The sequence below is a fragment of the Cherax quadricarinatus genome, unplaced genomic scaffold (genome assembly GCF_038502225.1).
Source record: "Cherax quadricarinatus isolate ZL_2023a unplaced genomic scaffold, ASM3850222v1 Contig1995, whole genome shotgun sequence".
NCBI lineage: Eukaryota > Metazoa > Arthropoda > Malacostraca > Decapoda > Parastacidae > Cherax > Cherax quadricarinatus.
In genome coordinates, this window is record NW_027197021.1 from 18,121 (window position 1) to 36,536 (window position 18,416).

Genomic DNA, 18,416 nt, shown 5'->3' on the forward strand with positions numbered 1-18,416 from the left:
AGTGAAATCTGAATGGGGATTAGTCACTAGTGGCGTTCCACAAGGATCAGTTTTAGGCCCTCTCTTGTTCATAATTTACATTAATGACCTTGATGAAGGGATTACTAGTGACATGAGTAAGTTTGCTGATGATACAAAGATAGGCCGTATAATTCACTCTGAGGAGGATATCAATGAACTCCAGGACGATTTGAACAAATTAATGTCTTGGTCTGAGAAATGGCAGATGAAGTTTAATGTGGATAAGTGTAAGGTACTTGCCCTTGGTAATGAAAATAACCCTCGAAGCTATAATCTAGGTGAAGTAGAGCTTGGTCATACAGAATGTGAAAAAGACTTGGGAGTCATGGTAAGCAGAAATCTAAAGCCAAGACAGCAGTGCTTCAGTGTGCGCAACAAGGCCAACAGATTACTTGGATTTATCTCAAGAAGTATAAGTAACAGAAGTCCAAAAGTTATTTTACAGCTCTATACATTGTAATAAAGTTGGTAGAATTACCGACAATATGTAAAGTAAAAGGACACAAGTGCAACTAATGTGACATTTATTGTGGCAACGTTTCGCTCTCCAGGAGCTTTATCAAGCCATTACAAACAATACATGGACACAGAGGGTATATAAAGGCTCAGAGTGAGGTGAATACTAGTGAGGTACCATTCCGATGTTCACTAGTGGTAGTAGTAGTAGTAGTAGTGGTAGTGACAAAAGCAATTAATTCGTACATGAGTAAAAGGATATAAAAGCTATTACTTGGGTAACATCCTTTTACTCATGTACGAATTAATTGCTTTTGTCACTACCACTACTACTACTACTACTACCACTAGTGAACATCGGAATGGTACCTCACTAGTATTCACCTCACTCTGAGCCTTTATATACCCTCTGTGTCCATGTATTGTTTGTAATGGCTTGATAAAGCTCCTGGAGAGCGAAACGTTGCCACAATAAATGTCACATTAGTTGCACTTGTGTCCTTTTACTTTACAGCTCTATACATCACTAGTGAGGCCTCATTTAGATTATGCTGCTCAGTTTTGGTCCCCTTACTACAGGATGGACATAGACTCATTAGAGAACATACAGAGAAGAATGACTAAAATGATTTACTGTGTAAGGAACCTCCCGTATGAAGATAGACTTAAAGCCTTAAATCTCCACTCTCTGGAGAGGCGTAGAATGAGGGGAGATATCATTGAAGTGTAAGTGGATGACGGGCATAAACAAGGGAGACATTAATAAAGTACTGAGGGTGTCGAACCAGGTAAGAACCAGGAATAATGGATTTAAGTTGGATAAATTTAGATTTAGAAAGGACATAGGTAAGTACTGGTTTTCTAACAGAGTTGTAGATGCGTGGAACAGTCTTCCCAGTGGGGTGATAGAGGCTAGGACCTTGGGTAGCTTTAAGAAGAGACTGGACAAATATATGAGCGGGAGGGGCTGGGTTTGATTGGTGTTGGGGGGTGCGGGAGTTGTTTCTTGAGTAGCTTTAGGTAGATGTCGTTTTGATAAGGACCTGCCTCGTATGGGCCAGTAGGCCTTCTGCAGTGTTCCTACATTCTTATGTTCTTATGTCCTGCTCCACCTCTGTTAGTGTGACTTTGTCAATGGTCCAAGTCGGACCGAAACGTCGTCGTAAGCTTCTCTCTTTTATGTGCGGGTTATTTGTGTATAAATACCTCCCATCCCCCCACATGCGCTGTATAATCCTATGAGGGTTTAGCGCTCCCCCATGATTATAATGTATTACGTCTCCACATATGAACTGAAACTTGCGCTAGACTTGTGATGGGTTTCTTATGAGATGGATTCTTGAGGATGTGGCATGTTAGGCTTCTCTTGTGCACTAATATTGTCTGACAATTAAAATTTGATGGATTTCGATCACTGCGCAATCCCAGGAAGGTGTCCTTGTATCTCATATAAAACTTTGTATGCGTATGGCATAAAAATTCTGAAGCCTGTATATGCATACTTGTGTATGTATGTGACTATTTATGTGCATATATATGTATGTATACATAAAAGAAGTATTCTTTAGTTATAAATGAAAATCAGCATCATAATTTATTTAATAATATTGGCAAATCGAGATTTACACAGAACAATAACAGGATAAACCTTTGGTTTATGGAAAACCCACCGGTGCTAAAAGTCAGAAGCTACACAAGCTAAATTTATTGGGTACTATCCTGTCTGTAAGATGCTGATATCAGCAGTAAAGATTGAAACCGTTCAAGGGAAGCATACTCAAATACACTTAATATGATTTTCTGTGAAAAAATGATGATTTTAGACATAGAAACTGACAAATTTCCACCTACATGCGTCGGTTACACTGTTCCTTCGTCTAAATAGGATACAGCCAAGCAGATGAGACTTTTGAAAGCTATCAGATGTGTTTTAAAGAATCTTGGAATGTCAGTTGTTGCATGAACCTTGACTTTGTTTACACCAGCGTTAAAAATTTGAAGTCGACAGGACGAGGCTGTCTTATGTTACAATCGAAATAAAAATGGAACTTATGGAAGAAAAATAAAACGGGTACTTGAGGGTTCCCCTTCGTTGATACTAAAATTTTTTTTTTTTCATTTGTAGTTACGTAATTATTTCGACCTATGGTATATAAAGCCTAAAGTAATTTAATGCAATTGTTTTTATTTGTATTATTAGAGTATCATTAACCTTGAGCTGGTTAATGATACTCTAAATTATCTATAAAACATTATATAACGTGCAAAATTAAATCTAACCATACCACGGGCGGGGATAGAACCCGCGATCAGTCTCAAAACTCCAGACCGTCGTGTTAGCCACTGGACCAGCTTGCCACAATAAGATTCGTCTAACTAGGTATATTTCTACACCATAGGAAGGTTAGCATAGGCACCACTGTGACCACACATGCAAGTTTTTACAGACGAATCTCCAACTAGCGTGACCGTGACGAACTCTAGCTCAGGTCCCCTTAAAGCCGTTAACATGACTCATGAGTCAAGTTAAATTTTACTAAATGATAAATGTAATATGGCCATTAATATTTTGAATAAGTGCTGCACAATCAAACTGTGTTTTCATTTTTTTAATTAATATATATCTCGGCTAAGGTTATAATTATAATCTTAATTTTTAAAGGAGTGGAGGGGTAAGCCAGTGGAAGGCCTCGGTCAGATGACCCAAAATTCCAGCTGCTGGTCATCATGTGACTTAAGACCCGCGTCAGGAAACACTTGTCCTGTTTCCTGACGAATATTACTTAACTTAACCTAACCTAAGGATTTATATGAAAACATTTTCTGTTACTCGACTCCTAGGCTATTCAACATCTACAAGTTAGGGATCTTCCCAGTGAATGCGAGCGGTTGACTTAATAAAGTAAGACAAGTCTGCCTCATTGGAAATGATTTCGCACTTCAGCAGTCAGCAGCCTTGTCAGCGTCAGAAGACAGCATTAGTAGTTTTAACAAGATCTGAACACCGGAGGAAAGTACTAAAGGGATAGGCAGAAAGGACTTTAAACTGTTTTTAGGTGAGACCCCCGTTTAAAAAACTATCTTCCCGCAACTTTGGTTTCAACCCTCAAATGGGAGGATTCCCCCAAAATCTGGCAACCCTGTTAATTGGGTTTCATGCTTATCAACTACAGGAAGATCATTAAGGCTGTATATAATCTGTTCACTACAAATTAAGAACACTTCAATCCATTTAAAATGGATTAGTCTGTATATTTGAATAAGAACACCTGGTGGCATGAACTAGGCATAGGATATACACACCGAGATGCTTGTCTCAGTGTACATATACACAGAGAAACACCTCACGGTATATATATCCTGTGCCTAGTGGATGCCACAAGATGTTCTTATAAACACCGGAAACCAGCAGTGGAAAATGCCATGATTGTTGCTCATTATTGAGGCTTTTCCCCTAGTTACAAAATATACCAGATAAGATACTCGACTCTTTATATGTTACACGCACACACACACACACGCACACACACACACACACACACACACACACACACACACACACACACACACACACGCACACACACACCCACACACACCCACACCCACACCCACTCACCCACACACACACACACACACACACACACACACACACACACATCACTCACACACACACACAACACTCACACACATAACACACACATATGCAACACACACACACACACACACACACACACACACACACATTGCCAGACTCACACATACACTCCCCCCCTCCCCCACCGACATCTCACTCCTTCACCTGATCCCTCCCCTCCCTCTTTCACCCTCCCCCTCCCCACCTCTCCCTCCTTCCCCCTCTCCCTCTCTCACTCACCCACTTGCTTCACTCTCCTTCCCACTCCCCCTCCCCACTCCTCTCCCACATAGCCACAGTTCCTCCTCTACCTCCCCCCCCCCACACTCTGACATACACAATACTAACCTAACATACAGAATTACATAGGTTTCCCACTCTGAGGCAATCAGGATAAAACAAAAATGGGTTGCCAGAGAGCAACAAGAAAAACCAAGGGACAGGAGGAGGAAACTGCAAAGGAAGATTGGGCAGCAGAGCTCACAAAAAGGGAACATGAATGGGAAAAGAAACTAGAAGAACTTAGCATGGGAATGGAAGAGAGGATAGACATGGAAAGCAGGAAGTGGGAGGTGCAAGTCAAAGCAGCAGAGGCCAGGATACAGAGTTTAGAAGAGGAACTGAAAAATCTGAAACAGCCTAAAGAACTAAAGAACATTTTGGGATTGACAACAGAGACTGCTACCTCAGTCACAAATAAGGGGACTGTAGGGAAAGAAGGAGCAAAACTGCATGTAGAAGCTCAATCAGTGGAGACTGTAGTAAATGAAAGAGCTAATCTATATGTGGAGGCCCTAACAGACCACAGCAGAGCCCAGGGAAAGCCGAGAAGGGAAAATGACAGGCCACTGAGCCCAAGTACCTTAGCTAGTGAAACTGAAGAAAGGAAAGCTGCAATGGAGGAAATCAAATTGAATGAGGGGATACACAGGGATATGCAGTGGGAGCATGAAAGGGTGAGGTCAATCTTTGTGTATGGGCTCCAGGAAGTTGAAGGGGAAACATATGAAGCAAGAAAACAAGGGGGAAAAAAAGCAATTGAAAGCATCATGAAAGCAATAGAAGATGACATGACCCAGCTGGAAATTTTTCGGAGAATAGGGGGGTTTGTAAAAAAAAGAACCCGGCCAGTGAAAGTGACCTTCAAGGCAGAATCGACTTGGAACAGGATCCTGCAGGAGAAAGCACGATTAAGGGACATGCCAGCATACAGGAAGGTGTATCTCGACCGCGACAGAACACAAGCAGAAAGGAAGAAACAGAGAGAGATGGTACAAAGGCGAAAAGAGGAAAGAGAGGGGATGGAGAAGACAGACAGGAGATCACAGACACAGGAAGATCAAATACAGCCTCCCTCACAACTTCCTATTGAAGCCTCAACCAGGTCAACCCCAGTGCAACCAAACACTCTAAACCAAAACACCCATGCCACATCCAATGCCCCCACCCACTGCATTACAAACTCCACCTCCACAACAACCACCCATAGTTCCTTATCAGATCTCCCACTTCCCCAACCCCAATACACCTCCCAGACCATAATCTTAGAAAAGAAGTTGAAGGTGTGGTATACAAATGCAGATGGAATAACAAATAAGTATGAGGAGTGGCACGAAAGAATCAAGGAGACATCCCCAGACATAATAGCACTCACAGAAACAAAACTCACCAGAATAATAACAGATTCAATCTTTCCATCCGGATATCAAATCCTCAGGAAAGACAGAGGGAGGAAAGGGGGAGGAGGAGTTGCACTGCTCATTAAAAACCAGTGGGGGTTTGAGAAAATGGAAGGAATGGATGGCACGGGCGAAAGGGACTACTTAGTAGGAACACTCCAGTCTGAGGGACATAAGGTGATAATTGCAGTAATGTACAACCCACCACAGAACTGCAGGAGGCCAAGAGAAGAATACGATGAGAGCAACAGAGCAATGGTCGACACACTAGCCGAGGTGGCCAGGAGAGCACACATGGGGGGAGCAAAGTTACTAATTATGGGTGATTTCAATCACAAGGAGATTGACTGGGAAAACCTGGAGCCCCATGGGGGTCCTGAAACATGGAGAGCCAAGATGATGGATGTGGTACTGGAAAACCTCATGCATTAACATGTTAGAGACACTACCAGAGAGAGAGGAGAGGATGAACCAGCAAGACTGGACCTTGTATTTACCTTGAGTAGTTCTGACATCGAGGATATCATGTATGAAAGGCCCCTGGGAGCTAGTGATCATGTGGTTCTGTGCTTCGACTACATAGTTGAGCTCCAAGTGGAGAGAGCAGCAGGAATAGGGTGGGAAAAACCAAACTACAAAAGGGGGAACTACTCAGGATTGAGGAACTTCTTTCAAGACATTCAGTGGGAGAGGGAACTGACAGGAAAACCAGTACAAGAAATGATGGACTATATGGCAACAAAATGCAAGGAGGCAGAGGAGAGGTTTGTTCCCAAGGGAAACAGAAATAATGGGAAGAACAGAATGAGTCCTTGGTTCACCCAAAGGTGTAGGGAGGCAAAAACTAGGTGTACTAGAGAATGGAAAAGGTACAGAAGACAGAGAACTCAGGAAAATAAAGAGATTAGCCGAAGAGCCAGAAACGAATATGCACAGATAAGAAGGGAGGCTCAGCGGCAATACGAAAATGACATAGCATCGAAAGTCAAGACTGACCCGAAGCTGTTGTACAGCCACATCAGGAGGAAAACAACGGTCAAGGACCAGGTAATCAGACTGAGGAAGGGTAATGGGGAATTCACAAGAAACGACCAGGAGGTATGTCAGGAGCTCAGCACAAGATTTAAAGAAGTATTTACAGTGGAAACCAGTAGGACTCCAGGAAATCAGAGCAGGGGGGTGCACCAGCAAGTGCTGGATGAGGTACATATAACCAAGGAGGAGGTGAAGAAGCTGCTATGCGAACTTGACACCTCAAAGGCGGTGGGACCAGACAACATCTCTCCGTGGGTCCTTAAAGAGGGAGCAGAGACATTGTGTGTACCATTAACGAAGATCTTCAACACATCATTTGAAACTGGGCAACTCCCTGAGGTATGGAAGATGGCAAATGTAGTCCCAATTTTTAAAAAGGGAGATAGACATGAGGCACTAAACTACAGACCTGTATCATTAACGTGGATAGTATGCAAGGTCATGGAGAAGATCATCAGGAGGAGAGTGGTGGAGCACCTGGAAAGAAACAAGTGTATAATTGACAACCAGCATGGTTTCAGGGAGGGAAAATCCTGTGTCACAAACCTGTTAGAGTTTTATGACAAGGTGACAGAAGTAAGACAAGAGAGAGAGGGGTGGATCGACTGCATTTTTTTGGACTGCAAGAAGGCCTTCGACACAGTTCCTCACAAGAGGTTACTGCAAAAGCTAGAGGATCAGGCACACATAACAGGAAAGGCACTGCAATGGATAAGAGAATACCTTACAGGGAGGCAACAACGAGTCATGGTACGTGATGAGGTGTCAAAGTGGGCGCCTGTGACAAGCGGGATTCCACAGGGGTCAGTCGTAGGACCTGTGCTGTTCTTGGTATATGTGAATGACATAACGGAAGGGATAGACTCAGAAGTGTCCTTGTTTGCGGACGATGTGAAGTTAATGAGAAGAATCAAATCGGATGAGGATCAGGCAGGACTACAAAGAGACCTGGACAGGCTACAAGCCTGGTCCAGCAACTGGCTCCTTGAGTTTAACCCCGCCAAATGCAAAGTCATGAAGATTGGGGAAGGGCAAAGAAGACCGCACACACAATATAGTTTAAATGGCCAAAGTCTGCAAACCTCACTCAAGGAAAAAGATCTGGGGGTGAGTATAACACCGAGCATATCTCCTGAGGCGCACATCAATCAGATAACTGCTGCAGCATACGGGCGCCTGGCAAACCTACGGATAGCGTTCCGATACCTCAGTAAGGATTCGTTCAAGACTCTGTATACCATTTACGTCAGGCCCATACTGGAGTATGCAGCACCAGTTTGGAATCCACACCTAGTCAAGCACGTCAAGAAATTAGAGAAAGTGCAAAGGTTTGCAACAAGACTAGTCCCAGAGCTACGGGGATTGTCCTACGAAGAAAGGTTGAGGGAAATCGGCCTGACGACACTGGAGGCCAGGAGGGTCAGGGGAGACATGATAACGACATATAAAATACTGCGCGGAATAGACGAGGTGGACAGAGACGGGATGTTCCAGAGATGGGACACAGACACAAGAGGTCACAATTGGAAGTTGAAGACTCAGATGAATCAAAGGGATGTTAGGAAGTATTTCTTCAGTCATAGAGTAGTCAAGCCGTGGAATAGCCTAGAAAGTGAAGTAGTGGAGGCGGGAACCATACATAGTTTTAAGGCGAGGTATGATAAAGCTCATGGAGCAGGGAGAGAGAGGACCTAGTAGCAATCAGTGAAGAGGCGGGGCCAGGAGCTATGACTCGACCCCTGCAACCACAAATAGGCGAGTATAAATAGGTGAGTACACACACACACACACACACACACACACACACAAGAGGAATGATTTACGTGTATTTGACAGGATTGCCGACAAGCGTCATGCAGACCACTGGCATGGGAGGTATGAAGAACTCTATGCAGGCTAGAAGTTTTATATCCACTGGTATTGTTTTTCATATTTGCAATCACTCTATATATACACACACATATATATGCCGTACCTAATAAGCCGAACTTGCCAAGTAAACTTTAATTTCTTTAAAACGAACCCCCCCCCCTTTTTTTTTTTTTTTTATTTTTTTTTTTTTTACCAAATCTAACTTAGATATCTAACTTAACCTAAAGTAACGTAATTTTTCAAGGCAAATTTGCTAAATTTATAGTTTATATTTATTTAAATCTGATCTCTAAATTTATTTAATATTACTTAAAATCAGTTATATTTTTTTTTGTTTATTCACATTGATTTTGACAGATTTATGGCATATAAATTTTTCACTGGTTACTATTTAGGCCTAACTCACCTGTTTGGCATATTGGGTACGACACACACACATACACACACACGTGTGAACGAGGTACCTGGTGTTCCCAGCACCTGTTGATTGGAGAGAGCACCTATTTACAAGTACCTGGTAGTCCCAGCACGTTCATCAGGTGCCTGGTGGCCCCATCACCTGTTGACAGGTACGGCCACGTCTCCCATCACTATTGCACAAGCTCAGTCTTATGACAACGTTTTGATACACCAGTCTGAAGGTTGTAGCAGGTGTGTGTTCAGGTGTGGACTTAATGGTGGGATGATAGTGACGCAGTGTGAACTGATGATGATGACCCTCTTGCATCCAACTTCGAAGATCATCACCATCATTATTATCATCTCATTGTCATCAGTCATTGTCATTGCCTTCAGTCATTACATTGTCATTACCTTCAGTCATCACAATCATTGTCATTACCTTCAGTCATCACAGTCATTGTCATTACCTTCAGTCATCACAATCATTGTCATTACCTTCAGTCATCACAATCATTGTCATTACCTTCAGTCATCACAATCATTGTCATTACCTTCAGTCATCACAATCATTGTCATTACCTTCAGTCATCACGATCATTGTCATTACCTTCAGTCATCACGATCATTGTCATTACCTTCAGTCATCACGATCATTGTCATTACCTTCAGTCATCACAATCATTGTCATTACCTTCAGTCATCACAATCATTGTCATTACCTTCAGTCATCACAATCATTGTCATTACCTTCAGTCATCACAATCATTGTCATTACCTTCAGTCATCACAATCATTGTCATTACCTTCAGTCGTCATGATCATTGTCATTACCTTCAGTCATCACAATCATTGTCATTACCTTCAGTCGTCATGATCATTGTCATTACCTTCAGTCATCACAATCATTGTCATTACCTTCAGTCATCACAATCATTGTCATTACCTTCAGTCGTCATGATCATTGTCATTACCTTCAGTCATCCCAGTCATTGTCATTACCTTCAGTCATCACAATCATTGTCATTACCTTCAGTCGTCATGATCATTGTCATTGCCTTCAGTCATTACATTGTCATTACCTTCAGTCATCACAATAATTGTCATTACCTTCAGTCATCACGATCATTGTCATTACCTTCAGTCATCACAATCATTGTCATTACCTTCAGTCGTCATGATCATTGTCATTACCTTCAGTCATCACGATCATTGTCATTACCTTCAGTCATCACAATCATTGTCATTACCTTCAGTCATCACAATCATTGTCATTACCTTCAGTCATCACAATCATTGTCATTACCTTCAGTCGTCATGATCATTGTCATTACCTTCAGTCATCACGATCATTGTCATTACCTTCAGTCATCACAATCATTGTCATTACCTTCAGTCGTCATGATCATTGTCATTACCTTCAGTCATCACAATCATTGTCATTACCTTCAGTCGTCATGATCATTGTCATTACCTTCAGTCATCACAATCATTGTCATTACCTTCAGTCATCACAATCATTGTCATTACCTTCAGTCGTCATGATCATTGTCATTACCTTCAGTCATCACAATCATTGTCATTACCTTCAGTCGTCATGATCATTGTCATTACCTTCAGTCATCACAATCATTGTCATTACCTTCAGTCATCACAATCATTGTCATTACCTTCAGTCGTCATGATCATTGTCATTACCTTCAGTCATCACAATCATTGTCATTACCTTCAGTCATCACAATCATTGTCATTACCTTCAGTCGTCATGATCATTGTCATTACCTTCAGTCATCACAATCATTGTCATTACCTTCAGTCATCACAATCATTGTCATTACCTTCAGTCATCACAATCATTGTCATTACCTTCAGTCGTCATGATCATTGTCATTACCTTCAGTCATCACAATCATTGTCATTACCTTCAGTCGTCATGATCATTGTCATTACCTTCAGTCATCACAATCATTGTCATTACCTTCAGTCATCACAATCATTGTCATTACCTTCAGTCGTCATGATCATTGTCATTACCTTCAGTCATCACAATCATTGTCATTACCTTCAGTCGTCATGATCATTGTCATTACCTTCAGTTATCACAATCATTGTCATTACCTTCAGTCGTCATGATCATTGTCATTACCTTCAGTTATCACAATCATTGTCATTACCTTCAGTCATCATGATCATTGTCATTACCTTCAGTCATCACAATCATTGTCATTACCTTCAGTCGTCATGATCATTGTCATTACCTTCAGTCATCACAATCATTGTCATTACCTTCAGTCGTCATGATCATTGTCATTACCTTCAGTCATCACAATCATTGTCATTACCTTCAGTCGTCATGATCATTGTCATTACCTTCAGTCATCACAATCATTGTCATTACCTTCAGTCGTCATGATCATTGTCATTACCTTCAGTCATCACAATCATTGTCATTACCTTCAGTCATCACAATCATTGTCATTACCTTCAGTTATCACAATCATTGTCATTACCTTCAGTCATCACAATCAGTCATTACCTTCAGTCATCACAATCATTGTCATTACCTTCAGTCATCACAATCAGTCATTACCTTCAGTCATCACAATCATTGTCATTACCTTCAGTCATCACAATCAGTCATTACCTTCAGTCATCACAATCATTGTCATTACCTTCAGTCATCACAATCATTTCCATGCTCATCAGTCACCATACTCATGTCATCATAATCATCAGTATCATCACAATCATCATCATAATCATCAGTATCATCACAATCATCATCATAATCACCTCACACATTATCATAGTCATCAAAATCATCAGTCACCAACACATTAATTCATAATCTCAATTATCACAATCATTAACTCATCACTTATACAGTTAAAATGGCAATCATAATCACAATCATCATAATTCCAATCATCATTATATTTCCAGAGGTGAGTGACACACATGGGTTTGCCGCTTTATGAAATATTAATATAACTTCACACTGAAGGAATTATTATATCCTGGCTCATCTTAACCTCCACTTACCATTTTCTCCTTGTATTATTATTATTATTATTATTATTATTATTATTATTATTATTATTATTATTATTATCATTATTATCATTATTATCATTATTTATTTTTATTAATTTTTATTTTTATTTTATTTTTATTTCGTCATTTTTATATTATGATTATTATTATTAACTGTTATTATTATTTTATTTTTGTAGTATTATTTTTATTACTTATAATCATTTTTATTATTATTATTAGTGTTAATATTTTAATTATTTTATTCTTATTATCATTATTGTTAGTATTTTAACTAATTTAATTTTGTATATCATTTTTGTATATTTGAATTTTTATTATCATTTTTATATTTTAAATTATTTATATTTTATATTATTATTATATTATCATTTTTTATATTTTAAATTATTTATATTTTATATTATTATTATATTATCATTTTTATATTTTAAATTATTTATATTTTATATTATTATTATATTATCATTTTTTATATTTTAAATTATTTATTTTTTATATTATTTTTATTATTTTTTATATTTGTATTTTTATTATCATTTTTTATATTTTAAATTATTTATATTTTATATTATTCTTATTATTATATAATTATTATAATTATCATCATTATTATTATTAAATAATTATAATTATCATATTATTATATAATTATTATAATTATCATTATTATATAATTTATAATTATTATCATATATAATTATTATCATATTAGTATTATTATTATAATTATTATTATTGTTATTACGACGACAAATGATGGGGTGGTGAAGCAGAGCGTGGCCTTGGAGAGTGACGTGAGTGAGATCAGAATCACGGTTAAGCGTGCTGAAGATGACAAGAGTATTAGCATCAACGACGAGGGTAGGGACGTGTGGGCCAACAAGCTGGAGTTCCTCCTCTCCTGCCTGTCCTTCGCTGTCGGCCTAGGCAACATCTGGAGGTTTCCCTACCTCTGCTACCGCAATGGAGGAGGTGAGTGTCCAGACATCTGGAGGTTTCCCTACCTCTGCTACCGCAGTGGAGAAGGTGAGTGTCCAGACATCTGGAGGTTTTCCTACCTCTGCTACCGCAATGGAGGAGGTGAGTGTCCAGACATCTGGAGGTTTTCCTACCTCTGCTACCACAATGGAGGAGGTGAGTGTCCAGCCATCTGGAGGTTTCCCTACCTCTGCTACCGCAGTGGAGAAGGTGAGTGTCCAGACATCTGGAGGTTTTCCTACCTCTGCTACCGCAGTGGAGGAGGTGAGTGTCCAGACATCTGGAGGTTTCCCTACCTCTGCTACCGCAGTGGAGAAGGTGAGTGTCCAGACATCTGGAGGTTTCCCTACCTCTGCTACCGCAATGGAGAAGGTGAGTGTCCAGACATCTGGAGGTTTTCCTTACCTCTGCTACCGCAGTGGAGAAGGTGAGTGTCCAGACATCTGGAGGTTTTCCTTACCTCTGCTACCGCAATGGAGAAGGTGAGTGTCCAGACATCTGGAGGTTTTCCTACCTCTGCTACCGCAATGGAGAAGGTGAGTGTCCAGACATCTGGAGGTTTCCCTACCTCTGCTACCGCAATGGAGAAGGTGAGTGTCCAGACATCTGGAGGTTTTCCTACCTCTGCTACCGCAATGGAGAAGGTGAGTGTCCAGACATCTGGAGGTTTTCCTACCTCTGCTACCGCAATGGAGAAGGTGAGTGTCCAGACATCTGGAGGTTTTCCTACCTCTGCTACCGCAATGGAGAAGGTGAGTGTCCAGACATCTGGAGGTTTTCCTACCTCTGCTACCGCAATGGAGAAGGTGAGTGTCCAGACATCTGGAGGTTTTCCTTACCTCTGCTACCGCAATGGAGAAGGTGAGTGTCCAGACATCTGGAGGTTTTCCTACCTCTGCTACCGCAATGGAGAAGGTGAGTGTCCAGACATCTGGAGGTTTCCCTACCTCTGCTACCGCAATGGAGAAGGTGAGTGTCCAGACATCTGGAGGTTTCCCTACCTCTGCTACCGCAATGGAGGAGGTGAGTGTCCAGACATCTGGAGGTTTCCCTACCTCTGCTACCGCAATGGAGAAGGTGAGTGTCCAGACATCTGGAGGTTTCCCTACCTCTGCTACCGCAATGGAGAAGGTGAGTGTCCAGACATCTGGAGGTTTTCCTACCTCTGCTACCGCAGTGGAGAAGGTGAGTGTCCAGACATCTGGAGGTTTCCCTACCTCTGCTACCGCAATGGAGAAGGTGAGTGTCCAGACATCTGGAGGTTTCCCTACCTCTGCTACCGCAATGGAGAAGGTGAGTGTCCAGACATCTGGAGGTTTCCTTACCTCTGCTACCGCAGTGGAGAAGGTGAGTGTCCAGACATCTGGAGGTTTCCCTACCTCTGCTACCGCAATGGAGAAGGTGAGTGTCCAGACATCTGGAGGTTTCCCTACCTCTGCTACCGCAATGGAGAAGGTGAGTGTCCAGACATCTGGAGGTTTTCCTACCTCTGCTACCGCAATGGAGAAGGTGAGTGTCCAGACATCTGGAGGTTTTCCTACCTCTTATACCGCAATTGAGAAGGTGAGTGTCCAGACATCTGGAGGTTTCCCTACTTCTGCTACCGCAATGGAGAAGGTGAGTGTTCAGACATCTGGAGGTTTCCCTACCTCTGCTACCGCAATGGAGAAGGTGAGTGTCCACACATCTGGAGGTTTCCCTACCTCTGCTACCGCAGTGGAGAAGGTGAGTGTCCAGACGTCTGGAGGTTTCCCTACTGCTACCGCAATGGAGAAGGTGAGTGTCCAGACATCTGGAGGTTTCCCTACCTCTGCTACCGCAATGGAGAAGGTGAGTGTCCAGACATCTGGAGGTTTTCCTACCTCTGCTACCGCAATGGAGAAGGTGAGTGTCCAGACATCTGGAGGTTTTCCTACTTCTGCTACCGCAATGGAGAAGGTGAGTGTCCAGACATCTGGAGATTTCCCTACTTCTGCTACCGCAATGGAGAAGGTGAGTGTTCAGACATCTGGAGGTTTCCCTACCTCTGCTACCACAATGGAGAAGGTGAGTGTCCACACATCTGGAGGTTTCCCTACCTCTGCTACCGCAGTGGAGAAGGTGAGTGTCCAGACATCTGGAGGTTTCCCTACTTCTGCTACCGCAATGGAGAAGGTGAGTGTCCAGACATCTGGAGGTTTCCCTACCTCTGCTACCGCAATGGAGAAGGTGAGTGTCCAGACATCTGGAGGTTTTCCTACCTCTGCTACCGCAATGGAGAAGGTGAGTGTCCAGACATCTGGAGGTTTTCCTACCTCTGCTACCGCAATGGAAAAGGTGAGTGTCCAGACATCTGGAGGTTTCCCTACCTCTGCTACCGCAATGGAGAAGGTGAGTGTCCAGACATCTGGAGATTTCCTTACCTCTGCTACCGCAGTGGAGAAGGTGAGTGTCCAGACATCTGGAGGTTTCCCTACCTCTGCTACCGCAATGGAGAAGGTGAGTGTCCAGACATCTGGAGGTTTCCCTACCTCTGCTACCGCAATGGAGAAGGTGAGTGTCCAGACATCTGGAGGTTTCCCTACCTCTGCTACCGCAATGGAGGAGATGAGTGTCCAGACATCTGGACACTAATACAGTTTTGTAATGACTGCAGTGGTGGAAGACTTGGCGGGACAGCTGTGTCTGTAGTTCAGCAGCTGAAAAACCCACACGGGTTTAGTGCTTCATGAAGTACAATGTAAAAACAAATAGCTGTGATTGAGAGAGAGAGAAAGCAAAAGATCCGCCTCTCGAGAAAATGAAAGGGTGACGCTAGTACTGTAGGACTTCAGAAGAGGACCTTTGCTTATAAATAAAAGCTGCGCCTACACATTTTCCTGTCTGGGAAATGCAGTAATAATTATAATGGTCATCAGCACTAACGCCTCTACCCCCTACCTCTACCTCTCCCTCTCGCTTCGTTGAAGGTAAGAATGTAATTAAGGTTACCAGGTATTCATGGGAGAGCCTCCCGTCGACCCCTTCCCCCGCTAACCTGCAATTACACAAGTGGATGGAATAGTTGTTACATTAGTGGAGGTCAGAGCAGCACAGGTGTAATTAAGGGAATTGGAACGAAGGCAGTGATAACCAGGAGAGGACAAATGATTGTGCAGAAGACAAGTGATAACCAGGACATGACAACACGGAGACGACAGCTAAGGCAGAAAATAACGTAAATAGACAATATGTATTAGAAGAAAGTTCTATAAGCAACGATAGATAACGTAGAGAGTTATATAAACAACTCTGCGAAGAAATGCCTTTCAATAACTCCATCATACCACGACTAAATAAGACGTGCAAAGATAGGCTGAATGATCTGAGAGCTGTCACTGACTACGACCCTAACTATGGTGCTAATGTGAGACTACTGAGAATGATGTGCAGAGCCCATATTGGATCCTTAATTGACTATGCTGCGCCTATGTTAATATTAGCTATGTAAAGTAAAAGGACACAAGTGTAACTAATGTGACATTTTATTGTGGCAACGTTTCGCTCTTCAAGAGCTTTATCAAGCCGTTACGGCTTGATAAAGCTCCTGGAGAACGAAACGTTGCCACAGTAAAATGTCACATTAGTTGCACTTATCCTCTTACTTTACATATTGTCGGTAATTCTGCCAACATATATACAATATTAGCCATGAAAAATTCTCTCAGGTCGTTGGAGTTAATGTAATATGAATCCTTCAGAATTATTCTCGGCTCTACCGAAGCTACCATGTTTCTTGATATCAGGAAGGAGTTTGGTGATCCTATCAGTGATATACTGTTCGATATTAACAATATTCTTGGTATTAGAATGTTAATAAATGCGCCAGACACTCTCACTTAAGATCTTAACTAAATGTCTAGAAGTAAATAAACACAGTCTAAGTGGATGGTGAAGAAATACAATTAGATTCTATAACCAGCACCTACTGTATCACTGTAGATAATAACATTTTACAGGTAACGTAAAATGTTTGATAATGAACGATAGGTAACGTAAAATGTTAGATAATGAACGATAGGTAACGTAAAATGTTAGATAATGAACGATAGGTAACATAAAATGTTAGATAATGAACGATAGGTAACGTAAAATGTTTGATAATGAACGATAGGTAACGTAAAATGTTACATAACCAACGTAGAATTTTTTGTGTCTGAGTTCATAGGAAATTCCTGTGATGAAAGGTGGCAATTTATTGTTATTGTTTCCCGCTATGTAACCTCAAGTATGATGATGGTGGTGTATGATGACGGTGGTGTATGATGGTGGTGGTGTATGATGGTGGTGGTGTATGATGGTGGTGGTGGTGTATGATGGTGGTGGTGGTGTAAGATGATGGTGGTGGTGGTGTATGATGATGGTTGTGGTGGTGTATGATGATGGTGGTGGTGGTGTATGATGATGGTGGTGGTGGTGTATGATGACGGTGGTGGTGTATGATGATGGTGGTGGTGGTGTATGATGACGGTGGTGGTGTATGATGATGGTGGTGGTGTATGATGATGGTGGTGGTGTATGATGATGGTGGTGGTGTATGATGATGGTGGTGGTGTATGATGGTGGTAGTGGTGTATGATGACGGTGGTGGTGTATGATGGTGGTAGTGGTGTATGATGACGGTGGTGGTGGTGTATGATGATGGTGGTGGTGTATGATGATGGTGGTGGTGTATGATGGTGGTAGTGGTGTATGATGACGGTGGTGGTGGTGTATGATGATGGTGGTGGTGTATGATGATGGTGGTGGTGTATGATGGTGGTGGTGGTGTATGATGACGGTGGTGGTGGTGTATGATGACGGTGGTGTATGATGGTGGTGGTGGTGTATGATGATGGTGGTGTATGATGATGGTGGTGGTGGTGTATGATGACGGTGGTGGTGTATGATGACGGTGGTGGTGTATGATGACGGTGGTGGTGTATGATGACGGTGGTGGTGTATGATGGTGGTGGTGGTGTATGATGACGGTGGTGGTGTATGATGGTGGTGGTGTATGATGACTGTGGTGGTGTATGATGATGGTGGTGGTGGTGTATGATGATGGTGGTGGTGGTGTATGATGACGGTGGTGGTGTATGATGACGGTGGTGTATGATGACGGTGGTGGTGTATGATGACGGTGGTGTATGATGACGGTGGTGGTGTATGATGACGGTGGTGGTGTATGATGACGGTGGTGTATGATGATGGTGGTGGTGGTGTATGATGACGGTGGTGGTGTATGATGACGGTGGTGTATGATGACGGTGGTGGTGTATGATGGT

At 42.0% G+C, this 18,416-nt stretch overlaps 1 protein-coding gene across 2 annotated transcripts in view; it reads left to right on the top strand.

Moving 5' to 3' along the window:
• LOC128694231 (sodium-dependent proline transporter-like) overlaps window positions 1–18,416 on the top strand; it is a 58,504-nt gene that overhangs the window by 8,761 nt on the left and 31,327 nt on the right. Inside the window, exon 2 of one of the 2 annotated variants that reach the window (XM_070081223.1) lies at window positions 12,927–13,125. In XM_070081223.1, the coding sequence (XP_069937324.1) occupies window positions 12,927–13,125 (199 nt within the window). Of the gene's footprint in view, window positions 1–12,923; window positions 13,126–18,416 lie in introns of both variants that reach the window. The other variant, XM_070081221.1, reaches the window with a different exon arrangement.